Raw genomic sequence first — 26,345 nt, 5'->3', positions numbered from 1 at the left:
TGCATCTCCATGTTGCTGAACACGTTATAATTCAATGAGTGGTGGGTTTTAGCAGCACAGGCGTGAATTCACTCTTTAATAATGTTCCCAGGGCTGTGTACGTGCAGCCAGGTTGTAAAGATAATGTACATGTTAGACTTTAACTGAGATTTCCTTTTTATTGTTATTCAAATTTGAGTTTTACAGTACAGATAAGAACAAAATGTTGTTGCATTAGTTCATGGTAGTGCAGGATAAAAGAGTAATAAGGTGCAGATATAAATAAAAAGAGATGACTGTACAGATAAACATATTACAGTTTTGCATATGCATCCATGTTTATGGATCTATGTTATATTGTCTTTATATTCCAGCGAGTTCATCCATTTTTGGGGGGGAATTGAGGGTATTATTATGATGTCATTGTACATCTAAAGTTGATCAAAAATAAACATAACATGAGGTGTAATGCCACCAAGTCAGATATTGCTGCTTTTTCAAGGCTTCTGATTGGACAAAATGTGCCTGACAGCAGGTGTATGCGTTTGTGTGTAGACAGAGACCATTTTGAAACTACACTTGTGTGAATGGAGACTATTTTAACCCCGAATGTGTGTTTTTGAAACTCTCCGTGTTTGTGTGGACATGGCCTTAGTGGCATTACAACTCCTATTATGTTTATTTTGATCGACTTTAGATGTGCAACTATGAAACTCTCTACCTGACACTTTGAAAAGTATACCTACACTTGTCACTTTCAAAAAACAAACACAATTGTGGCTCGTTGAGCAACAATCATGGTCCCATGTTGAGTTTTTACTTATTCTTACTAATTGTTTTTAATCCAGTCTGCACTTTGTCTGTGTTATTATTATTATTTATGTAGTTTGCACTTTGCCTGTATTATTACTATTATCATTATTAATCGACTCATCTTTGCCTTATTCTTTTTATTTTCCTACTCAAATGATGTTGGATCTGTGTTGTTGTTGGGGACAAGTGTTGTAAATTAGCTTTAGCTACAAAAACTACAATGCATACAATGGATACAGTGACGTGCTGTCAGGGGAGGCAAGTGAGGCAGTGCGTCACCTGCCACCAGGTGTCTTAACCATGGGATGTTCCAAAACAAAGTAATAAAAGAAAATAAGTTTTAATATTTCTCTTTTGGTTTATGCTTTCTGTATGATTTTGGTGTGGTTCTTGTATATTTTGATCATTTTCATGGTCAAAATCACGGAAATTCCATGTTTCCTGATTAAAACAATGCAGCAGATGAGAAGTGAAGCAGACACAGGCGGTGCCTCCACGGCTACACACAGTGTGTATTGGGCGTGCGTGCGAGTGGGCGCAGGCTTGTTGCCACGTGGAAAAGGCAGGTCTTGAGGCAGCAGGTACCTCTGCCTCAAGGTAGGGGGCGATATATTGTCAACTTGCAGTTCAAAGCCTCAGCAGTACTCTGACTCGCCACACTGGGAGAAGTGGGGGCGCTCAAGCCAGCAGACACAGGTCTCTCCAGCGGAAGCCAGCTTTTATTTTTTATTTTATATTTTTTTAAAGTGTATTTATAACAAACATGGCATTTTTATTTGAGTAAGCCAGCGTTTGTGGGTGTTTTTTGTCAGATGCAAAAATATTATTTAAATTATTGGAATGAAATTGAATTAAATGAATGTTTCTGCCAATATGGAGGATTATATACTGCATCCAAGATTAAATACTTCTCTAAACTGGACTTTAAGACAAAATGAATGTTGTTATACAAAGTACGTTTTCATGGAGGATAGCTATTGCTGCTTTAGATACAAATACAGAAAGGTAAGATACACTCACAATACTTGATTTATTTTGTTAAAAGCAAATGGGACCAAAAAGTATTTAATAACTTTATCAAATAGTTTTTGGACCCATTTATCATATCATATTATGATACCGTTTTTATGAAAGCTAATAACTCCCTTTTTTCCCTGTAACTAATGTGCAACCTATCAACAATGACTAGAGCTGCACATATGACTTTACGTAAAAAAATTAAAAAAAAAGTATGTACGCCTCACCTGGTGTTTAGTTCACCGCACGTCACTGATTGGATAACTGTTTCCGATGTCTATGTTTCTGTATCTGTCCCTATTTCAAATAAACCTCTATATATATATACAGTGACATGTACATTATATTGACATGCTGCCTGCACGTACACAGACCCCTGGGAATATTATTAAAGAGCGAATTCACGCCTGTGCTGCTAAAATTATATAGTGTTCAGCAACATGGTGAGATATTACATGTGCAGTGAAGTGCACATTATTTCTAAAATTAAAACACACCAATGAGCCAAGGAAACCCTTTTGCTTGTTTAAGTGCCTATATAAAGTGCACGGATGTGAGTGTACCTCTGCAAAACTCGTGGAATTACAAAGCCTTTAATCATGGATATAGTGGTATAGTACATGTGTAAAGAAGTGTATATTGTCTTTAACATCAGTACACACCACAAGGAGGACGCTACATTGTTTTGTTTTTTTTTAGTTGCTTGGCGGCTTTTGCACGCGTGCAAAAATGGACGCAAGACACGCAAGTTAACTTCATGATTTGTCCTTAAATAAGGACTAAAAACATAAAATAATGTTGCATGTTTCTTATGATACCCAGCAAAAAATCTTGCTTGTCAAAATTGCCAGGTGGAGGTTCCACAGCGATCGTATCCCAAACAGCTGACTGTCATTAGCGCCGGCGGGAGTGTCTCAAAGTCCATGTTGATGTCTTTTTTAATAATGTTGAGTGAAAAAAGCAGCATGTTTACGTTCAAACATACAGTAAGTCCTATCATAATGTGTTTAAAGGCAGCAAGGTAGTGTTGTTGAGACAAAAGTATGCGTCTGCGTGTGGACAAGAGGCCTTGACTAAGTATCTGTGTTCTCTTTTAATGGATAAGCTTATATTTGTTTCAAATATTGTTTGTACTGTACCACTTTAAGATTTAATTAAATGAAAAGTGTAATACAAATAAAATATATTATGTATTATTTATTATTTCTGGCAGGGACTGTGGCATCCTACTCTGATCAGCGGTCCTCAACGCACCGTAAAAACACCTGCGTCTTGTATTCCTCTAAGTGTAGAACGATTAATATAAGAAAGCACATATTGTAGGTTCAATGTGCACAATTGGATATCTTTGTTGCTCAGACAGCAATGTTTTTGTATACGTTTGGATTGGGGTATGTCGCTTCTTAATGGGGAAATGTGTTAATGTTGCTTGTTTTCATGTTAGCATTTAAGCAAACAGTCTGTGAGTTTATCACCGTTTTTCGAAAACTTAAATTCAAAACAGTAATACGGAAATGTTCCCGCAGTTATCATTAATACGGTTTATTGTTACATCCCTAGCATGTATCGAAACAAAAAGTAGCGTTTATGTTTGTGATTCCGTTGTATTATTCCCTAGGGTAAGTGCAGCTTTATTACTGACCCATTAGCATATTGTACAAAACCCAAAACCAGTGAAGTTGGCACGTAGTGCAATTCGTAATTAAAAACAGAATACGATGATTTCAAATCTTTTTCAACTTATATTAGGTTGAATAGACTGCTAAGACAAGATATTTACTGTTCAAACTGAGAAACATTTTTTTTTTTGCAAGTAATCATTAATTTAGAATTTAATGGCAGCAACATATTGCAAAAAAAAAATGTCACATGGGTATTTTTACCACTGGGTTACATGGCCTTTCCTTTTAACAACACTCAGTAAACGTTTGGGAACTGAGGAGACCAATTAATACACCCCCATACCATTACAGACCCTGGTTTTTGAACTTTGTGCCGATAGTTTCCCCCAAAAATTTGAAGTGTGGATTTGTCAGACCACAGAACACTTTTCCACTTTGCATCAATTAATTTTAGATGAGGCTGGCGGTGTTTCTGGGTGTTGTTGATAAATGGCTTTCGCTTTGCACTTACAGATGTAGCGATGAACTGTAATTACTGACAGAGGTTTTCTGAAGTGTCCCTGAGCCCATGTAGTGATTTCCTTTACACAGTGATGTCGCTTTTTGATGCAGTAACACCTGAGGGATTGAAGGTCCATAAAATCATTGCCTACATGCAGTGATTTCTCCAGTCTCTGAACCTTTTGATGATATTACAGACCTTAGATCAGGGGTAGGGAACCTATGGCTCTAGAGCCAGATGTGGCTCTTTTGATGACTGCATCTGGATCTCGGGTAAATCTGAGCTGACATTGCTTAACACGATAAGTAATGAATAATTCCACTTGTAATCACAGTGTTAAAAATAACGTTCAAAATATAAAACATTCTCATGCATTTTTATGTTCAAGAAGTTGCGTTAATGGTAAGTAGTAATTTTTTTATTATTGGTTAGTGTAGGGCTTGCCCTCCTAGGGGTTCTTCAGACCACCAAGAGCCTGTTTTAGGGTTACAATATTGTTTTATTTTATTTTTCTCTCAGTTGCTTTCCAGCAATTGTCTTTTTCTCTTTCGTCCTCACTCGCGCTCTGGCTCCAGCCGTCTCTCCTCCTGGCTGCTGCTTATAGCAGAGCGACAGGTGATTAGATAACAAGGCCCAGATGGGCCTTCTACGCACCTGTCGCTGATTTCGATGCCGGTCCTGGCAACATCCCGCCTTGCTGCAGGCCCGCAGGCCACGTCCCCTCCACAGTTAACTTCAGAATAACAATGTTATTACAAAGAATAAGAGACCTATTATACTCTGGAAATGTTGGTCTTACTTAAAAATGCACACGTTTAGTTGTGTTTAGTGTTAAAAAAAAAAAGATTATATGGCTCTTAAGGAAATACATTTTAAAATATTTGGCTTCATGGCTCTCTCAGACAAAAAGGTTCCCGACCCCTGCCTTAGATGGTGAAATCCATCTGATTTGCATGTTAATAAGCAATTCCTTGCAATAGCTGGTTGTGAAACGTTGTTCAAAACTATTCGACAACTTGTTCACTCATTTTTTCACAAAGTGGTGACCCTCGCCTCATCCTTGTTTGTGAATGTATGAGCATTTCACGGAAGCTGCTTTTATACCCAATCATGGCACCCACCCGTTCCCAATTAGCCTGTTCACCTGTGGGATGTTCCAAATAAATGTTTGATGAGCGTTCCTCAACATTCTCAGTCTTTTTTGCCACTTGTGCTAGCTTTTTTGAAACATGTTGCAGGCATCAAACTCCAAAGGAGCTAATATTTGCAAAAAATAACATTTTCCAGTTCGAACGTTAAGTATCTTGTCATTGCAGTCTATTCAATTGAAAATAGTGTAGCGGTTGATTTAAGGACATAATTCACCACACCTGTTTACTTGACTTTGTCGTCATTATTCAATGTCATTGTTCTATTGTGCACATCTTGTGTAGCATTCATACATGCAGTTAAGAGTGAGTAATTCGGTGCGAACCCTGTAAGTGACTGTCAGGAGATTTACCCAAAGGTGGGGATTGGATTTTGAGTCGCTTGATGTTAGGAATCATTCATTGTGGTCTTGGATGGAATAAACAGTGCACAAATTTTTTGTGTCAAACGATACTTCAAGTTGTCTTGCTTCCGCGTTACAAGCCCAACAATAGATTGAAAAGGATTTGCAAATCATTGTAATCTGTTTTGTATTTACACAACGTGCCAACTTCACTGGTTTTGGGTTTTGCACAATGGTTCGGTGTTAGAATTTTAATGAACAAAATTGATCAAAGTGCCTTCGCGTTATTTATCTGTACGGGGCCCTCAGTAAAGAAAGGTTGCACACCCTGTACAAATGTAAAAATTCACTTGTTGAAGCAGTTTACAGTAAAACAATACGGTAACACTTTAGTATGGGGAACTTATTCACTATTAATTAGTTGCTTATTAAAGAAAGAAAGACTTAATTTAGAGTTATTTGGACACTAGGTGTACATATAAGGGTTAGGGTTACTAATAAGCAATAGTTATTGAGGGAAGACTCTTAGTTAATGGCTTACTGGTTGTATAATAAGGCCATGCAGAATGAGGCATTAATAAGTACTTAATGACTAATTAAGAGCCAATATGTTACTAATTTGCATGTTAATAAGCAGCAAATTAATGGTGAATATGTTTCCCATACTAAAGTGTTACCAAAGTTACATAAATACTGTAAGCATTCATTTTATTTATTTTTTTTGCAAAGCTGCATAGTTGTTTTTCTACTTTTTCAGCAGATAAAGTAACATTTATGGTTATGCAGACGGTGAGTTAATATGCAAGTGTACAATTTCCTGCTGATTATTAAATCATCATAAATGGACAAAAAAAATATGCATTTTTTGCAGACCAGACCATTGCAACTGTCTGTGCAATTTGTTCCCATAGATTTGGTCACCACAGGGGGATGGGGGAATTAACACTGGAAGAAGACAGAAGACGTGAGAGGCTGGTGAGACGGTGAGATGCGGGGTCAAAAAAACTAAATGAATAAAAGAGGGAAGATCGCAGCCACATATAGCAGAGAACCAAACCACCGCAGACGGACAGACAGACACACACGCAGGAGTGCTGTACTTACAATCATCTGTGGAGGGAGAGCGGTGGGAGCAGGATGTAATAGTAATCACAACAACCAGAAAAAAGGGTCAGTCAAGCTGCAAAGAGCCCCACATCAATCACACAAAAAATTGAAAAAAATCTGTCTTTGGAAGTGGATGGAACCAATTGACTCCCGTCTATTGTCTGCACTAGAAAAACCAGCAATGTACAGGTTCTTACCCTCTTATCACTGATATGAGGCTCTTCCATTGATATCCAAACACAAAAAGAGCACACATATATAAAAGAAAACAACGACAAAAATCACAGTCTGCTCTCCAAAATGTACGCTACTTTTTTGGTGGGGAATAGAGGCCACATCCTTTCGGGAGAAAACTTGCAGACATATTGGAGAGCAGGCCTGAGCTGGCGTAATGATGTGATGTACTTTGGAATATAATGTGTGCAACACACTCAGGACGCCTTTGTTCCTCCTTTCTGCAGATTCTGACCCCCGGCTTTCTTTCATTCGATGCCAACTTAGCAGGTGGAGATGTGTGTGCGTGCGTGTGCATGTGTGGACTCCTGGCATCCTTCTATAGGTTTCATGTTTATTTTGAACAAAACACCCTTTGGATGTTGTTGCATGACTGAAGTTTGCAACTGACAAAGTGGCTTAGGCCATGTCTACACTAAGTCCTTTAAAACCCTGTAAACGAATAATTATTTAGCCACACAAAACCAGCGTTTAAGGTTCCCCTCCTCGGACACATTTTTACACGGGTAGGTCAGCCTTGTAATTCTTCAATCTCCAGCACTTAGCTTTGTATGGACTCATTGATCCTTTGATCATTGATCGTTTACAAAGTGAGTTCGGCGAGGAAGTGTCGCCAGAAAGACCGCGCCCTACACAGGAAGTGACATCAGAAAGAACGAGCCACAGCCAGCTTCATAATAAAGCGTTTTTTGTAGCTCGGCATGCCCGTGTTTCTCCTTCTTTTACATGTACAGACCCTTGTGGAAATCACACATGAATACCTTAAGACAGTGGTTCTCAAATGGGGGTACGCGTAGCCCTGGGGGTACTTGAAGGTATGCCAAGGCGTACGTGTGATTTTTTTAAAATATGCTAAAAATAGCAACAATTCAAATATTCTTTATAAATATATTTATTGAATAATACTTCAACAAAATATGAATGTAAGTTCATAAACTGTGAAGAGAAATGCAACAATTCAGTGTTGACAGCCAGATTTTTTTGTGGACATGTTGCATAAATACTGATGTTAAAGATTTCTTGTTTTGTTAAAGAAATGTCTAGAATTAAGTTCATTACAATCCCCAAAGAGGGCACTTTAAGTTGATGATTAACTCTATATGTAGAAATCTTTATTTATAATTGAATCAGTTGTTTATTTTTCGACAAGTTTTTAGTTATTTTTATATCTTTTTTTCCAAATAGTTCAAAAAAGACCTCTACAAATGAGCAATATTCTGCACTGTTATACAATTTAATAAATCAGAAACTGATGACATAGTGCTGTATTTTACTTCTTTAGCTCTTTTTTTCAACCAAAAATGATTTGCTCTGATTAGGGGGTACTTGAATTTAAAAAATGTTCACAGGGGGTACATCACTGAAAAAAGGTTGAGAACCACTGCCTTAAGAGAAAGCGATCGCAGCTATTTGGGATACGACACTTCTCAGACGGCAAGAGAACTTTCCAATGTCCGGCCGGGTCAGCTGTGTTTCTACTTAGCAAAAAACTTTGTCCATTTGTCGAAGGAGAGACAACGAGAATGCGAGCTTCATTGGATGCGATAAAAAAGGTAGCGCGTGCTTTGTATTACATGGCCGTCGAAGAAAACGGCGAATGATTTTGGACTGGCAAAGCAGACTATCAATTATTGTCCGCCATGTATGTCAAGCGATTACTCAACGTCTAAATAAAGTCACCAAAAACAAACGGACAATGTAGGTGAAAGCGAATCCTGATGGCTTCATCTGGCCAGGATCTTCAGCTCTCACTAGATCTGTTCGCAGCAGAGAGTGAAGCGACTGGGAAGAGAATCAGCACCTCCAATTCCGAGTCCATAGTTCTCGCTCGGAAAAGGGTGGAGTGCCATCTCCGGGTGGGGGAGGAGACCCTGCCCCAAGTGGAGGAGTTCAAGTACCTAGGAGTCTTGTTCATCAGTGAGGGAAGAGTGGATCGTGAGATCGACAGTCGGATCAGTGTGGCGTCTTAAGTAATACGGACTCTCAATTTACAGGTCGATCTACATTCCCATCCTCACCTATGGTCACGAGCTTTGGGTTATGACCGAAAGGACAAGATCACGGAAACAAGCGGCAGAAATTAGTTTCCTCCGGCGGGTGGCGGGGGCTCTCCCTTAAAGATAGGGTGAGAAACTCTGTCATCCGGGGGGGCTCAAAGTAAAGCCGCTGCTCCTCCACATCGAGAGGAGCCAGATGAGGTGGTTCGGGCATCTGGTCAGGATGGCCAGAAAGGTGTTTAGGGCACGTCCAACTGGTAGGAGGCAACGGGGAAGACCCAGGACACGTTGGGAAGACTATGTCTCCCGGCTGGCCTGGGAACCCCTCAGGATCCCTCGGGAACAGCGGGTGGCTGGAGAGAGGAAAATCTGGGCTGCTGCCCCCGCGACCCGACCTCGGATAAGCGGAAGAAGATGGATGGATGGCAAAAGAGAGGAGTTTCCTGACCAGATATCTAAATCCCTAGTTTGATGGATGTAAAATGTTCTTTATCTCATTGTTTGTGTCTAATAAAGATTTGATTAATTAATGATGGCTCAGGTGTGATTCACTACAGTAGGGCCCCACAGCACACTGGATTCCAGTTGATTGAAATACTACAACGCTGGATATTGTTCAGATAAATTACATTTAAGAACTTGCACACAAAGCAACACTGGAGATTATGACGTGCGCATTTTCCGCGCATGCGTACTAGGTCGCGTTGCGCTGACGGACGGAGGGGGGCTGGGGGTCTTGAACGGTGGCATTGTTGTGTGTGGACACGGATAAGGTTAGGTGTGATTTACCCTGGATAACCTTATCCGGCTTAGTGTAAACGGGGCCTTAGTCCTCCTATTGTATGCTCTTGTTTATGTGTGCCTGGATCCACGCACACTCACCGTTTGGTCTGTAAGTGGCGGCAGAACGATGGTCTTCTCCATGGTGTTCATCACCAGCTTCCACAACTCCTTCAACACACGCTTCAGCACCGTTTTCTCACAGATCTTTGCAAACAGAGTCAGGCTGACAGAAAAAAACAAGAACTTATATTAATAACATTCTTTTTTTTTCTTATTTCATTTATTTCAGGCAATGACATTAAAAAATACAAGGTAGACAACACTTAGTAATATAAATTAATATAATGCAAAAGGTATGTACAGTATGTAAGCATGATGGTCCAGTTTTGCCTGAAAGAGAGTGGGAAGAAGATACTTTATTTAATCCCCCCCACCCAGTTCTCCATTCAGTGATTAATACATTGAGTTTCACTGTTACTTTGTTTAAGGATTATAATACAAATGTTGTATCATGTAGGAAGAATGAACTTACCAACAATGGTAATAGACAAAATACCAACAATGGTAACAGACAAAATACCGACAATGTTAACAGACAAAATACCAACAATGTTAACAGACAAAATACCAACAACGGTAATAGACAAAATACCAACAATGGTAATAGACAAAATACCAACAATGGTTATAGACAAAATACCAACAATGGTAACAGACAAAATACCAACAATGTTAACAGACAAAATACCAACAATGGTAATAGACAAAATACCAACGATGATAATAGACAAAATACCAACAATGGTAACAGACAAAATACCAACAATGGTAACAGACAAAATACCAACAATGGTAATAGACAAAATACCAACAGTGGTTATAGACAAAATACCAACAATGGTAACAGACAAAATACCAACAATGGTAATAGACAAAATACCAACGATGATAATAGACAAAACACCAACTATGGTAATAGACAAAATACCAACAGTGGTAATAGACAAAATACCAACAGTGGTAATAGACGAAATACCAACAATGGTAATCGACAAAATACCAACAATGGTAATCGACAAAATACCAACAATGGTAATCGACAAAATACCAACAATGGTAATCGACAAAATACCAACAATGTTAACAGACAAAATACCAACAATGGTAACAGACAAAATACCAACAGTGGTAATAAACAAAATACCAACAATGGTAATAGACAAAATACCAACGATGATAATAGACAAAATACCAACAGTGGTAATAGACAAAATACCAACAGTGGTAATAGACGAAATAACAACAATGGTAATCGACAAAATACCAACAATGGTAATCGACAAAATACCAACAATGGTAATAGACAAAATACCAACAATGGTAATAGACAAAATACCAACAATGGTAACAGACAAAATACCAACAGTGGTAATAGACAAAATACCAACAATGGTAATAGACACAATGCCAACAATGGTAATAGACAAAATGCCAACAATGGTAATAAACAAAATACCAACAATGGTAATAGACAAAATACCAACAATGGTAACAGACAAAATACCAACAGTGGTAATAAACAAAATACCAACAATGGTAATAAACAAAATACCAACAATGGTAATAGACAAAATACCAACAATGGTAATAGACTAAATACCAACAATGGTAATAGACTAAATACCAACAATGGTAATAGACAAAATACCAACAATGGTAATAGACAAAATACCAACAATGATAATAGACAAAACACCAACTATGGTAATAGACAAAATACCAACAGTGGTAATAGACAAAATACCAACAGTGGTAATAGACGAAATACCAACAATGGTAATCGACAAAATACCAACAATGGTAATAGACAAAATGCCAACAATGGTAATAAACAAAATACCAACAATGGTAATAGACAAAATACCAACAATGGTAATAGACAAAATACCAACAGTGGTAATAAACAAAATACCAACAATGGTAATAAACAAAATACCAACAATGGTAATAGACAAAATACCAACAATGTTAACAGACAAAATACCAACAATGGTAACAGACAAAATGCCAGCATTGGTAATAAACAAAATACCAACAATGGTAATAGACAAAATACCAACGATGATAATAGACAAAATACCAACAGTGGTAATAGACAAAATACCAACAGTGGTAATAGACAAAATACCAACAATGGTAATAGACACAATGCCAACAATGGTAATAGACAAAATACCAACAATGGTAATAGACTAAATACCAACAATGGTAATGGACTAAATACCAACAATGGTAATAGACAAAATACCAACAATGGTAATAGACAAAATACCAACAATGATAATAGACAAAACACCAACTATGGTAATAGACAAAATACCAACAGTGGTAATAGACAAAATACCAACAGTGGTAATAGACGAAATACCAACAATGGTAATCGACAAAATACCAACAATGGTAATCGACAAAATACCAACAATGTTAACAGACAAAATATCAACAATGGTAACAGACAAAATACCAACAGTGGTAATAAACAAAATACCAACAATGGTAATAGACAAAATACCAACGATAATAATAGACAAAATACCAACAGTGGTAATAGACAAAATACCAACAGTGGTAATAGACAAAATACCAACAGTGGTAATAGACGAAATACCAACAATGGTAATCGACAAAATACCAACAATGGTAATCGACAAAATACCAACAATGGTAATAGACGAAATACCAACAATGGTAATCGACAAAATACCAACAATGGTAATAGACAAAATGCCAACAATGGTAATAAACAAAATACCAACAATGGTAATAGACAAAATACCAACAATGGTAATAGACAAAATACCAACAGTGGTAATAAACAAAATACCAACAATGGTAATAAACAAAATACCAACAATGGTAATAGACAAAATACCAACAATGTTAACAGACAAAATACCAACAATGGTAACAGACAAAATGCCAGCATTGGTAATAAACAAAATACCAACAATGGTAATAGACAAAATACCAACGATGATAATAGACAAAATACCAACAGTGGTAATTGACAAAATACCAACAGTGGTAATAGACGAAATACCAACAATGGTAATCGACAAAATACCAACAATGGTAATCGACAAAATACCAACAATGGTAATAGACAAAATACCAACAATGGTAGCAGACAAAATACCAACAGTGGTAATAGACAAAATACCAACAATGGTAATAGACACAATGCCAACAATGGTAATAGACAAAATACCAACAATGGTAATAGACTAAATACCAACAATGGTAATGGACTAAATACCAACAATGGTAATAGACAAAATACCAACAATGATAATAGACAAAACACCAACTATGGTAATAGACAAAATACCAACAGTGGTAATAGACAAAATACCAACAGTGGTAATAGACGAAATACCAACAATGGTAATCGACAAAATACCAACAATGGTAATCGACAAAATACCAACAATGTTAACAGACAAAATATCAACAATGGTAACAGACAAAATACCAACAGTGGTAATAAACAAAATACCAACAATGGTAATAGACAAAATACCAACGATAATAATAGACAAAATACCAACAGTGGTAATAGACAAAATACCAACAGTGGTAATAGACAAAATACCAACAGTGGTAATAGACGAAATACCAACAATGGTAATCGACAAAATACCAACAATGGTAATCGACAAAATACCAACAATGGTAATAGACAAAATACCAACAATGGTAATAGACAAAATACCAACAATGGTAACAGACAAAATACCAACAGTGGTAATAAACAAAATACTAACAATGGTAATAAACAAAATACCAACAATGGTAATAGACAAAATACCAACAATGTTAACAGACAAAATACCAACAATGGTAACAGACAAAATACCAACAGTGGTAATAAACAAAATACCAACAATGGTAATAGACAAAATACCAACGATGATAATAGACAAAATACCAACAGTGGTAATAGACAAAATACCAACAGTGGTAATAGACGAAATACCAACAATGGTAATCGACAAAATACCAACAATGGTAATCGACAAAATACCAACAATGGTAATAGACAAAATACCAACAATGGTAACAGACAAAATACCAACAGTGGTAATAGACAAAATACCAACAATGGTAATAGACACAATGCCAACAATGGTAATAGACAAAATACCAACAATGGTAATAGACTAAATACCAACAATGGTAATAGACAAAATACCAACAATGGTAATGGACTAAATATCAACAATGGTAATAGACAAAATACCAACAATGGTAATAGACAAAATACCAACAATGGTAATCGACTAAATACCAACAATGGTAATAGACTAAATACCAACAATGGTAATAGACAAAATGCCAGCATTGGTAATAGACAAAATACCAACAATGGTAATAGACAAAATACCAACAATGGTAACAGACAAAATACCAACAGTGGTAATAGACAAAATACCAACAATGGTAATAGACACAATGCCAACAATGGTAATAGACAAAATACCAACAATGGTAATAGACTAAATACCAACAATGGTAATAGACAAAATACCAACAATGGTAATAGACTAAATATCAACAATGGTAATAGACAAAATACCAACAATGGTAATAGACAAAATACCAACAATGGTAATCGACTAAATACCAACAATGGTAATAGACTAAATACCAACAATGGTAATAGACAAAATGCCAGCATTGGTAATAGACAAAATGCCAACAATGGTAATAGACAAAATACCAACAATGGTAACAGACAAAATGCCAACAATGGTAATAGACAAAATACCAACAATGGTAATAGACTAAATATCAACAATGGTAATAGACAAAATACCAACAATGGTAATAGACAAAATACCAACAATGGTAATCGACTAAATACCAACAATGGTAATAGACTAAATACCAACAATGGTAATAGACAAAATGCCAGCATTGGTAATAGACAAAATGCCAACAATGGTAATAGACAAAATACCAACAATGGTAACAGACAAAATGCCAACAATGGTAATAGACAACATACCAACAATGGTAATAGACAAAATGCCAACAATGGTAATAGACAAAATACCAACAATGGTAACAGACAAAATGCCAACAATGGTAATAGACAACATACCAACAATGGTAATAGACAAAATGCCAACAATGGTAATAGACAACATACCAACAATGGTAAGGAAACATTGAGCACATGTTAACACTTTGAGACAGAGTATCAATCAATCAATCAATGTTTACTTATATAGCCCTAAATCACTAGTGTCTCAAAGGTACAACAGCAGGTCAAATTAAAGACCTTTATCTCCATATTTGAACCTCACCCGATGTCTGTATAATAGTTTAAATCGATTAATAGTTAGGAATTGCTTGTGTTGAAAGTCCAGTTTGTTCCATAATTTTACTCCGCATACTGACACAATAAAACTTTTACGTGTGGTTTGAGCTCCTGGCAACGAGAAATATCCAAAGCCTCTCAAAATATGAGCCTGCACTCGTCTTATAAAAAAACATAGTAGATTAAGTGGCAATAATTTGTTAAATGCTTTTTATAAGATTATTGAGGTGCTATATTTAACAAGATCATGAAATTTGAACAACTTTGATTGCATAAATTATGAGCAACATTATACGGAACTAGTGTTGTCCCAATACCAATATTTTAGTACCGGTACCAAAATGTATTTTGATAATTTTTTGGTACTTTTCTAAATAAGGGGGACCCCAAAAAATTGCATTATTGGCTTTATTTTAACAACAAATCTTACGGAACATTAAACATATGTTTCTTATTGCAAGTTTGTCCTTAAATAAAATAGTGAACATACAAGACAACTTGTCTTTTAGTAGTATATAAGCAAAGAAAAGCTCCTAATTAGTCTGCAGACATATCCAGTAACATATTGTGTCATTTATCATTCTGTTTTGTCAAAATTATGAGGGACAAACTTGAAAAAATTGTAAAAAAATGGTCATTAATCCACTTGTTCATTTACTGTTAATATCTGCTTACATTCTGTTTCAACATGTTCTATCTACACTTCTGTTAAAATGTAATAATCACCTATTCTTCTGTTTTTTGGATGCTTTAAATTAGTTTTGGATGATACCACAAATGTAGGTACTGATCCGATACCAAGTAGTTACAGTATCATACATTGGTCATATTCGAGTCATACCAAAGACTATAAAAATGGGACCCATTACCTCCCTGCTTGGCACTCAGCATAAAGGGTTAAGATTGGGGGTTAAATCACCAAAAATTATTCCCAATCACGGCCACTGCTGCTGCTCACTGCTCCCCTCGGGGATGGAATGAGGGGATGGGTTAAATGCAGAGGGTAATTCCACCACACTTAGTGTGTGTGTGTGACTATCAGTGGTACTTTAACTTTATATTCAAAGTCTTCATCTGTTCAGGGACATATTTCCTGAGTTTATAAACATAATATGAATTTTAAAATGATAGAAAATATCGATGTAATCATAGTAGTATCGACTAGCTACGCTATTGTACTTAGTATCATTACAGTGGATGTTAAGTCAAGATCCACCAATGGGGTTTGTTTACATTTTGATGCCGGTGGGCTACGATGTGTAGTGAAGCATGTTAAGCTATTCTTCGTCCTGCAGGGATGATACTTGTAAGAAACTTACTTTATTTGTCGCCATGGAGACTAGGATTAGTGATTTAGAAGTAACTAAAACACTGCAGAGTGCGAATGGATTTTAGCCGCTAGCTATCTAGCCATGTCTTAAAGCACCTCTTCCTGAGGGCGTTTCAGTGTTATAACTTCACCTTTATCGTTAGTTTTAAGGCCAAAATGCATCCATTCTCCTTTATAGTATAGCACATTACTCCTGTTTTAGCCTCCCTCCACAGGCTGCCTGTGTCTTTTAGAGTCCATTTTAAAATGATCTTACTTGTTTTTAAATCCTTACATGGTCTTGCCCCACCTTACCTCTCCGAGCTGCTCCGCCTCTATGCCCCCACCCGATCCCTCAGGTCAGCTGATCAGCTGATCCTGGAAGTCTTCAAATCAAAGCGCAAGCTCAGAGGGGACCGAGCCTTCTCTGTTGCGGGTCCCAAACTCTGGAAAAGGCCCCTTTTTTGGCTATTTTCAAGACCCTTCTTAAAACCCATTTTTATTCACTGGCTTTTAACCCAGCATGATACTTTAAACTGTTTTTAACTTTTAACTGTTTTAACTGTTTTTAACTGCTTTTTATGTAACACATTGTTCTTAGAGTAATTTGTATTTGCTATTTCAATGTGTTTTTGACTTCTGTTTTAAATGTTATTTTTTTGAGTTGGTCCTTTGCCTTTATTTCTTTGTGGTGTACAGCCCTTTGTTCTTTAACTGTGGTTGTTTTTAAAGGGCTTTATAAATAAAGTTGGTATGGTATGGTACCGTTTTGATTCATTAGTACCGCGATACTACACTGCTACACTGTACAACCCTGCATGGAACTGTACTGACATTGTAAATCGACTCACTTGCTGTCCAGGAACTCCATGATGGGTTGCAGGACGTTGTCAGCATCCTGTGCCACGCTACTGGCATTCCCGACATTTGACGTTCCTTTTACCTGAGCTAAGATGTCTCCCATTTGCTTCACGTTCTCCTCAATGTGAGGTTGGAAACTACAAACAGATAAAATCAAATCAGATGTGACGTGTTTAACTAACATAGACATGTACAAAACCCCAAACCAGTGAAGTTGGCACTAGGTGTAATGAGTAAATAAAAACAGAATACAATGATTTGCAAGTCCTTTTCAACTTATATTCAATTGAATAGACTGCAAAGACAATATATTTAATGTACGAACTGAGAATTTTTAATTTTTTTATGCAAATAATCAACTTAGAATTAAATGGCAGCAACACGTTGCAAAAAAGTTGGCCTTTCCTTTTAACAACACTCTGTAAACGTTTGGGAATTGTGGACACCAATTTTTGAAGCTTTTCAGGTGGAATTCTTTCTCATTCTTGCTTGAAGTACTGCTTAAGTTCCACAGTCCAGGGTCTCCGCTGTGGTATTTTAGGCTTCATATTGCGCCACACATTTTCAACGAGAGACAGGTCTGGACTACAGGCAGGCCAGTCTAGTAGCCTCACTTTTTTACTATGAAGCCAGGCTAATGTAACACATGGCTTGGAATTGTCTTGCTGAAATAAACAGGTGCGTCCATGATAACGTTGTTTGGATGGCAACATTTGTTGCTCCAAAACCTGTATGTACCTTTCAGCATTGATGGTGCCTTCACAGATTTGTAAATTGCCCATACCTTCGGCACTAATACACCCCCATACCATCAAAGATGCTGGCTTTTGAATTTTTCGAAGGATTCTTTTCCTCTTTGGTCCGGAGGACACGACGTCCACAGTTTCCCAAAAAATTTGAAATGTGGACTCGTTAGACCACAGAACACTTTTCCACCTTGCATCAGTTCATCTCAGATGAGCTCGGGCCCAGCGTAGCCGGCGACGTTTCTGGGTGTTGTTGATAAATGGCTTTCGCTTTGCATAGTAGAGTTTTAACTTGCACATACAGATGTAGCGACCAACTGTAGTTACTGACTGTGGTTGTGGTTTAGCCCATGTGGTGATATTATTTAGACACTGATTTTGCATTTTGATGCAGTACTGCCTAGGGGATTGAAGGTCTGTAATATCATCGCTTATGTGCAGCGATTTCTCCAGACTCTCTGAACCTTTTGATTATATTACGGACCGTATATGGTGAAATCCTTAAATTCCTTGCAATAGCTCGTCGAGAAATGTTGTTCTTAAACTGTTCGACAACTTGCTCATGCATTTGTCCACAAAGTGGTGACCCTCGCCCCATCCTTGTTTGTGAACGACTGAGCATTTCATGGAAGCTTCTTTTATACCCAATCATGGCACCCACCTGTTCCCAATTAGCCTGTCCCCCGTGTTTGATTAACATTCCTTAATTTTTTCAGGCTTTTTTGCCACCTGTGCAGCTTTTTTGGAATAGAGTAGAATAGCATATATCCTTGTTATTGTACAACGAAATTGCAAGCCAACTAATTTATTGCAAATTCATAACAACACATAAAAACACAAGAACATGGTACTTTTGAAACATGTTGCAGGCATCAATTCATCAAAAAATAACGTTTTCCAGTTTGAACGTTAAGTATCTTGTCTTTGCGGTCTATTCAATTGAATATAGGTTGAAAAGGATTTGCAAATCATCGTATTCTGTTTTTGTTTCACCATTTACACAAGTAGTGTAAATGGTAAAAACCCCGGCCAAGTCATACCGAATACTTTCTGTGCTTAGGGAGTGCAAATAATATGACCAAAATCATGCTGTTTAGCATTTGCAAAAGTAATATACCCATCAGGATTGTTATTGATGATACACTAATAAAATATGTTCAACAAAATTCATTCTTAGGAGCGGTAATAGATAAAAAAATATCTCATGGAAGCCTCATATAAATTACCTGAGGACAGAATTTGCTAAATGTGTTGGAATGATGAGAAGATCACGTCATTTATTGAACACCAATGCTCTGCTGTTATTGTATCATTCATTTATTATGTCGTATTTCAACTATTGTGTTGTAGTCTGGGGAAATTGTTATAAATCCCATCTACAGTCTTTAGTTACACTGCAGAAAAAGGCCATTAGGATTGTGTCCAATGTTCACTATCGACATATTCATAGAGTTAAAGCAACTTAAAAAAAACTGCTCAAATGATGTTTAGGGCATTCCAAAACTCTCAACCATCCAATATACAGAACCCATTCAAGGGTAGAGATGCTCACCATAGTTACAGTCTAAGAAGAAACAACAAATTATATTTGCCTAAATTTAGAACAACTTTAAAATCAATGTGCATTTCAGTGCGTGGAATCAGTCTGTGGAACAACTTAGGGCATTGGCTCTCAAATGGGGGTACGCGTACACCTTGGCATACTTGAAGGTTTGCCAAGGTGTACGTGAGATTTTTTTAAATATTCTAAAAATAGCAACAATTCCAAAAACCTTTATTAATAGATTTAATGAATAATACTTCCACAAAATATGAATGTAAGTTCATAAACTGTGAAAAGAAATGCAACAATGCAATATTTAGTGTTGACAGCTAGATTTTTTGTGGACATGTTCCATAAGTTTTGATGTTAAAGATTTCTTTTTTTGTGGAGAAATTTTTAGAATGAAGTTCATGAATCCAGATGGATCTCTATTACAATCCCCAAAGAAGGCACTTTAAGTTGATGATTACTTCTATGTGTAGAAATCTTTATTTATAATTGAATCACTTGTTTATTTTTCAACAAGTTTTTAGTTATTTAAATATCTTTTTTTCCAAATAGTTCAAGAAAGACCACTACAAATGAGCAATATTTGGCAGTGGTATACAATTTATTAAATCAGAAACTGATGACATAGTGCTGTATTTTACTTCTTTATCTCTTTTTTTCAAACAAAAACGATTTGCTCTGATTAGGTGGTACTTGAATTAAAAAAATGTTATATCACTGAATATCACTGCAAAAAGGTTGAGAACCACTGACTTAGGGGACAAGTTAAAAACGTCTTCTAACAGGATTCTATTTAAAACACTGTTTAAAAAAAATTAAGTATTGAAGAATTACGAGGAGGAAAGAGAGTGATTCCCTTAGCACAGAATGGTGAGCGAGAGGTGTTTGGGCCTGTGTGTGTGTTTTGTCTCGTCTTGTCTTGTCTCATACAACAGTGGGACTATTGTCTTGTTAGTGTACAGGTGTTGTTCTTGTTTGTATGGTATTATTCTTGTAATATATTGTTTATGTTAAATGTGGAATGAGTGTGAGGGGTTGGGATATTGTAAGCATCTGCTTCATCCATGCTTGCCAACTCTCCCGGATATTCCGGGAGACTCCCGAAATTCAGCGCCTCTCCCGAAAACCTCCCGGGACAAATTTTCTCCTGAAAATCTCGTGAAATTCAAGCAGAGCTGGAGGCCACGCCCCCCAACATTGAGTCAGACCTGACTCAATGTTGTGACCCTCTTAAACAGGAAAATACTACCATTTACTGTGCATAGAATAGAATGTAAATATATTCTACATTTAAGTGCAGTCAAGGAACATGCATTAGGGAGTCTGTTTTTCTGAAGCCCACAGTAAAGAGACGTAACTTCATCACGTCGCCTCGTTATTGACTCCAACCCCAATATATTACACCGTCGACGGGCAAAGTTAAGACATACGCTTGCAAGTTCCAGAATGATTGGAAACAAGAATTTCAGTTTATCCAGGAGAGTTCGAAGGGGAAGGGGTATGTTGCCTGTAAATTTTGTAGAACAGACTTCTCCATTGAGCACGGCGGCCGAACGGATATTCAGCCATGAACGGTCAGCGAAGCACAAAGCGTCCGCAGCGCAGCATCGTATGGCCCACCTCGCAAAATGGAGACCCGACGGTGTATCTTATGCTGAGACAAAGATGGCTATGCTGATAGCTGGAAGCAACATTCCGTTCACATTTGCGGAAGTCTACAACAAATCCGTGAAGGATGTTCCCAGATTCGGAGATCGCTCGCCAATACGCAAATGGAAGAACAAAAGTTACTCAAATAGTGAAAGGTAAGTGTTGTTGTTTTTTTAGTAACAAGCAAGCAGAGTACAGTTAGTAGAACAACTGTGTTTTTATTACTGTGTATGTGATAGGTGCCGTCGGAAATTCAACTATTTATTTTATTTATATATATAATAAAATAAATATATATAGCTAGAATTCACTGAAAGTCAAGTATTTCATACATATATATATGTATTTGTATTCATACATATATATGTATTTGTATACATATATATATATATGAAATACTCGAGTTGGTGAATTATACGCCACCCCTCTTAACCACGCCCCCCGCCCTAACAACGCCTCCACCCCACCCCCGACCACGCCCCCACCTCCCGAAATCGGAGTTCTCAAGGTTGGCAAGTATGGCTTCATCTAACCCCTTTTCAAGCCAAGACGTGAAAAAAAATGTGTTTTTGTACTGTGCAGGTTTGAAATAAATACTTCAATTTGATTGAATTCACTTGCAAACTTCACTGGTTTTGGGTTTTGTATGAGAATGTACTCGTCTCTCGGTGTGTACCTGACAGAAAAGATTCTGCTGAGGTCATCCATGACGTTGTTGAGTTTAACCTGCAAGTCTTTTAGTATGTCGCTGGCCTCCACACACAACTGAACATGCAAAAAGACACACAAAAATCCGATAAATCAGCAACAAGTCTTTCAATTGTCCAAATATTTCTGGTTTCAACTTCCAACAGGACGAGGATGAACTTACATCTTTCCCCCCCATTGCCTCAAACATCTTCTCCAGCTGAACCCTCAACTGTTGGATGTTGTTAATAAGGATGCAGGGCTGACGAAGAAGAGATGACGTCTCAATGATAAATAAATGGGTTGTACTTGTATGACACACAGCTTCGGAGTAAACCACTCACCACTTTCTCCATTGTGACGTAGTTGGCAAACAATTTGGAGATGATGTCAGCATATGCGAGAAGCACATTGCTGATGGTCTGGAAAAGGGCATTGGAAGAATTTGAACAAACTAAATAGGTGTTCTTCAAGGCCATTGAAGACACTTTTGAACTGTGCAGGACTCACCTTTGCAAACCGTTTCATATAGTGCCCTACGATCTGCGGGTCCGGACACTCGAGTTTCCGGATTATCTCAAAGCTCTGATTGAGCTGGGAAAACACGTCCACCACAGAACAGGAGAACAAGGCATGCTCGGACGTGACCTGGAACTGTGGGGTAGAAAGGGCAAATAAAGGCATTAGAAACTAAGAAATACCGTATTTCCTTGAATAGCCGCCGGGGCGCTAATCAATTTAAAACCTCTTCTCACTCCTGCGCTTAATCAAGGCATGCGGTAAAAGTAAGCAGGCGCCAATAATTTTAAAACCTCTTCTCACCCCTACGCTTACTAATGGCATGCAGTAAAAAATTGAGTGTGATAAAAAAAAAAAAAAAAAAAAAATTCTTCTGCGGCCCGGTGGTTGGGGACCACTGCTCTACAACATGTCCTCGCGCCCACCTTTACACCATGGGTGTTGGCATGGACTCTCATATGAGATTGCAATGCATACTTGGTCAACAGCCATACCTTTTACACTGATGGTTCTGATATAAACAACTTTAACACTCTTACTAATATGCGCCACATTCTGTGAACCCACACCAAACACATTTCTGGAGAACATCAGCTCTGTAACACATTATAAACGCAACATAACACTTACCCAGAATGCCATGCATCCATGACTCTTGGCTATATTATACAGGCGCCCCAACCCCGCCCACCTCAACCGACGCACGGAGAGGGGGGTGGGGGGTTGGTGCTAGCGGGGTGTATAATATAGTCAGGAAGAGTCATGGATGCAAAGGACTCTGGGTAAGGGTTATGTTGCGTTTAAAATGTGTTACAGAGCTGATGTTCTCCAGAAATGTGTTTGGTGTGGGTTCACAGAGTGTGGCGCATATTAGTAAGTGTGTTAAAGTTCTTTAATATTATAACCATCAGTTTGATCTGTATGGCTGTGGAACAAGACCCCTGGTTTACACATAGTAAATGCAAAAAATAACTCCTCCGCCATTTTGAAAAAGAAGACAGGGGAAGCGTCACAGGTGACGTCACGAATTTGACCCGGCAGTAAAAGTAAGCATGCGCTAATACATTTGGCGCGAGTAATTCAAGGCAGGCGCATATTACATGCCCGGCGGCAATTCAAGGAAATACGGTAAAAGAGAAGGAAAACAAATATGATCACTAAACATTAGGGTCAACTTTTTATGCATAGGACAAAACAAAAGTAGGGTCAAAACCTAAACTAGATAAAATAATGTAAGATATTTTAGTAATTGGATGCCACCCGAACGCCTCCCTAGGGAGGTGTTTAGGGCACGTCCAACCGGTAGGAGGCCACGGGGAAGACCCAGGACACGTTGGGAAGACTATGTCTCCCGGCTGGCCCCGGGAAGAGCTAGATGAAGTGGCTGGGGAGAGGGAAGTCTGGGTTTCCCTGCTTAGGCTGTTGCCCCCGCGACCCGACCTCGGATAAGCAGAAGATGATGGATGGATGGATGGATTTTAGTAATTGTCAAACTGTTGAATAATTGTTATAGTACAGACCTGGGTAGATTAAGGCCCGGGGAGATAAGAGTTAAAGTCCCAGCGATGGTCACACACACACTAGGTGTTATTTATCCTCTGCATTTGACCCATCCACGTGTTCATCCCCTGGAGGTGAGGGGAGCAGTGAGCAACAGCAGTGGCCACACTCAGGAATCATTTTTGGTGATTTAACCCCCAATTCCAACCTATGATGCCGAGTGCCAAGCAGGGAGTCAATGGGTCCCATTTTTATAGTCTTCGGTATGACTCAGCCGGGGTTTATACTCACGACCTTCCAGTGTCAGGGTAGACACTCTAACCAAAAGGCCACTGAGCAGCTTAAGCTTTTCAATCTGGCTCGCCAGACATTCCCAAATAATTTTTTCAGATCTTTAAGATGTAAACTGTAGCTGCCATCATGATCTGCAGCAATGTTTTCAAATTGCCGTAAGTCTTGAACTATACAAAGTATTTCAATGGTTGGAATTTTCGCTTTTGCATGGTATACTAGTTAATATTGGTAATCTAATTAGTTGCTATGGTAATGTAAGTCACAGCAGCTCAGACCAGGCACCAAGCAGTGTGGGTGGGGAGCGTTTCCACAGAGTGTTTCCAGAGTGGCCACCCTGAAATGCGGGTGTCAGGGACGACACGGAAGGAGATTTTTACAAGCAAGTTCTAAAGCTTAGTGATATATTAGATATATTAACCCTTCGCGTTCATATTTCGCAGTGCTTGTTGCATTTTTGTTGATTGTGAAATATATCGATCGAGAGGGGGTGTGACGTTCACATGTTAATACTCAGTGTTTTACCGTTCATAGTTAGTATTGTAAATCCCACATTATTTAATTTCATGTACATTCAGGCTGTCTCATTCAGTAAAAAAATGTAAAATTCCATTCCAGTTTTTTAAGGTGGTCTGTCATAATGTTTTTAGCATTCAATCAGACATTATTCTTAAAACCCATTTTTACTCACTGGCTTTTAACGCAGCATGAAACTGTTTAAACTTTTTTTTTACTGTTTTTTATCTAAAAAATGCTCTTAAAATAATTTGTATTTGCTTAATCCTGTGTGTGTTTTACCTCTTTTTTTAAATGTTATTTTTTAATCTGCCTTTTGCCTGTATTTCTTTTTGTAGTGTACAGCCCTTTGTTCTTCAACTGTGGTTGTTTTTAAAGGGCTTTAAAGGCCTACTGAAACCCACTACTACCGACCACGCAGTCCGATAGTTTATATATCAATGATGAAATATTAACATTGCAACACATGCCAATAAGGCTTTTTTAGTTTACTAAATTATAATTTAAAATTTCCCGGAGTTTCGTCTTGAAAACGTCGCGGAATGATGATGCGTAGACGTGACGTCACGGGCTGTAAGGAAATAGTTGTGCTGCACCGCTAGCGGCTAAAAGTCGTCTGCTTTAATCGCATAATTACACAGTATTTTGGACATCTGTGTTGCTGAATCTTTTGCAATTTGTTCATTTAATAATGGAGACTACAAAGAACAATGCTGTTGGTGGAAAGCGGTGGATTGCAGCTGTCTTTAGCACCAAGACACAGCCGGTGTTTCTTTGTTTGTTGTGAAGCAGAGCGGTCAAGCGAACATCTTTTCTCTACGTCAACCAGCATGTTTTTGGATGGGGAAATTGTGATATATATCTTACCGGAGAAATCATTTGATTATTCGTCGTCCTGCAGCAGCTGTTTAGAAGGCAGCTGTGAGCTTGGCTCCTCAGCTTCTCTCATCCGACCTCCAGGTATGTCGTTACAATCTTTAAAATCTCACTAAAACACTATTAAAACAATAAGCAGATAAGGGATCTTCCAGAATTATCTTAGTAAATGTGTCTAATTACATCTGAAACACTCACACTGCCGCCGCCCGGAGGTGTCGCTTTTTTTTTCCTTTTCTAGTCATTCACTATCAATATCATAATTCACAAATCTTTCATCCTCGCTCAAATTAATGGGGAAATTGTCGCTTTTTCGGTCCGAATTGCTCTTACTGCTGGTGGCTCTCATTATAAACAATGTGAATATGTGTGGAGCCCTTCAACTCGTGACATCACGCGCACATACTTCCGGTAAAGGCAGGGCTTTTCTATTAGCGACCAAAAGTTGCGAACTTTATCGTCGATGTTCTCTACTAAATCCTTTCAGCAAAAATATGGCAATATCGCGAAATGATCAAGTATGACACATAGAATGGACCTGCTATTTCCGTTTAAATAAGAAAATCTAATTTCAGTAGGCCTTTAATTAATAAAGTTGTTATGGTATTGTGAAGTTTCGTATTAGTGTTCCTCACAATCAGATACACCGGCCCCCGGACACATTTTTTTTCCTCTAAATTTGGCCGCCCCGAGTCAAAATAATTGCCTAGGCCTGGTATAGTAGATTCTTCAGCACTGGTATTCGCCAACATTGAGTACATTTGGGTCACAGGAGGGAATGTTGGGCAAAAGCTGTCCAATGCCAGGTAATTATTCAACCTGTATCCACTGACTGCTATTTAGTGTCTATTTCTGCTCAGGTGCCCCTCCGGGGTGTCAGGATAATGAGGTAAGAACTGTTTTCCTGCT

General features: G+C 38.0%; 1 protein-coding gene across 1 annotated transcript in view; it reads right to left on the bottom strand.

The window, feature by feature from the left end:
• LOC133543606 (protein unc-13 homolog A-like) overlaps positions 1-26,345 on the bottom strand; it is a 123,900-nt gene that overhangs the window by 43,384 nt on the left and 54,171 nt on the right. Inside the window, exons 25-30 of the mRNA XM_061888284.1 lie at positions 22,245-22,388; positions 22,079-22,156; positions 21,919-21,996; positions 21,724-21,812; positions 17,090-17,236; positions 9,646-9,769 (exon numbers count right to left, since the gene is read on the bottom strand). Of these exons, the coding sequence (XP_061744268.1) occupies positions 9,646-9,769; positions 17,090-17,236; positions 21,724-21,812; positions 21,919-21,996; positions 22,079-22,156; positions 22,245-22,388 (660 nt within the window). The remainder of the gene's footprint in view (positions 1-9,645; positions 9,770-17,089; positions 17,237-21,723; positions 21,813-21,918; positions 21,997-22,078; positions 22,157-22,244; positions 22,389-26,345) is intronic.

The sequence above is a fragment of the Nerophis ophidion genome, linkage group LG26 (genome assembly GCF_033978795.1).
Source record: "Nerophis ophidion isolate RoL-2023_Sa linkage group LG26, RoL_Noph_v1.0, whole genome shotgun sequence".
NCBI classification, from domain to species: Eukaryota; Metazoa; Chordata; class Actinopteri; order Syngnathiformes; family Syngnathidae; genus Nerophis; species Nerophis ophidion.
Note: the sequence above shows the minus strand (reverse complement) of the source record. Positions and strands in the feature narration are given on the sequence as shown.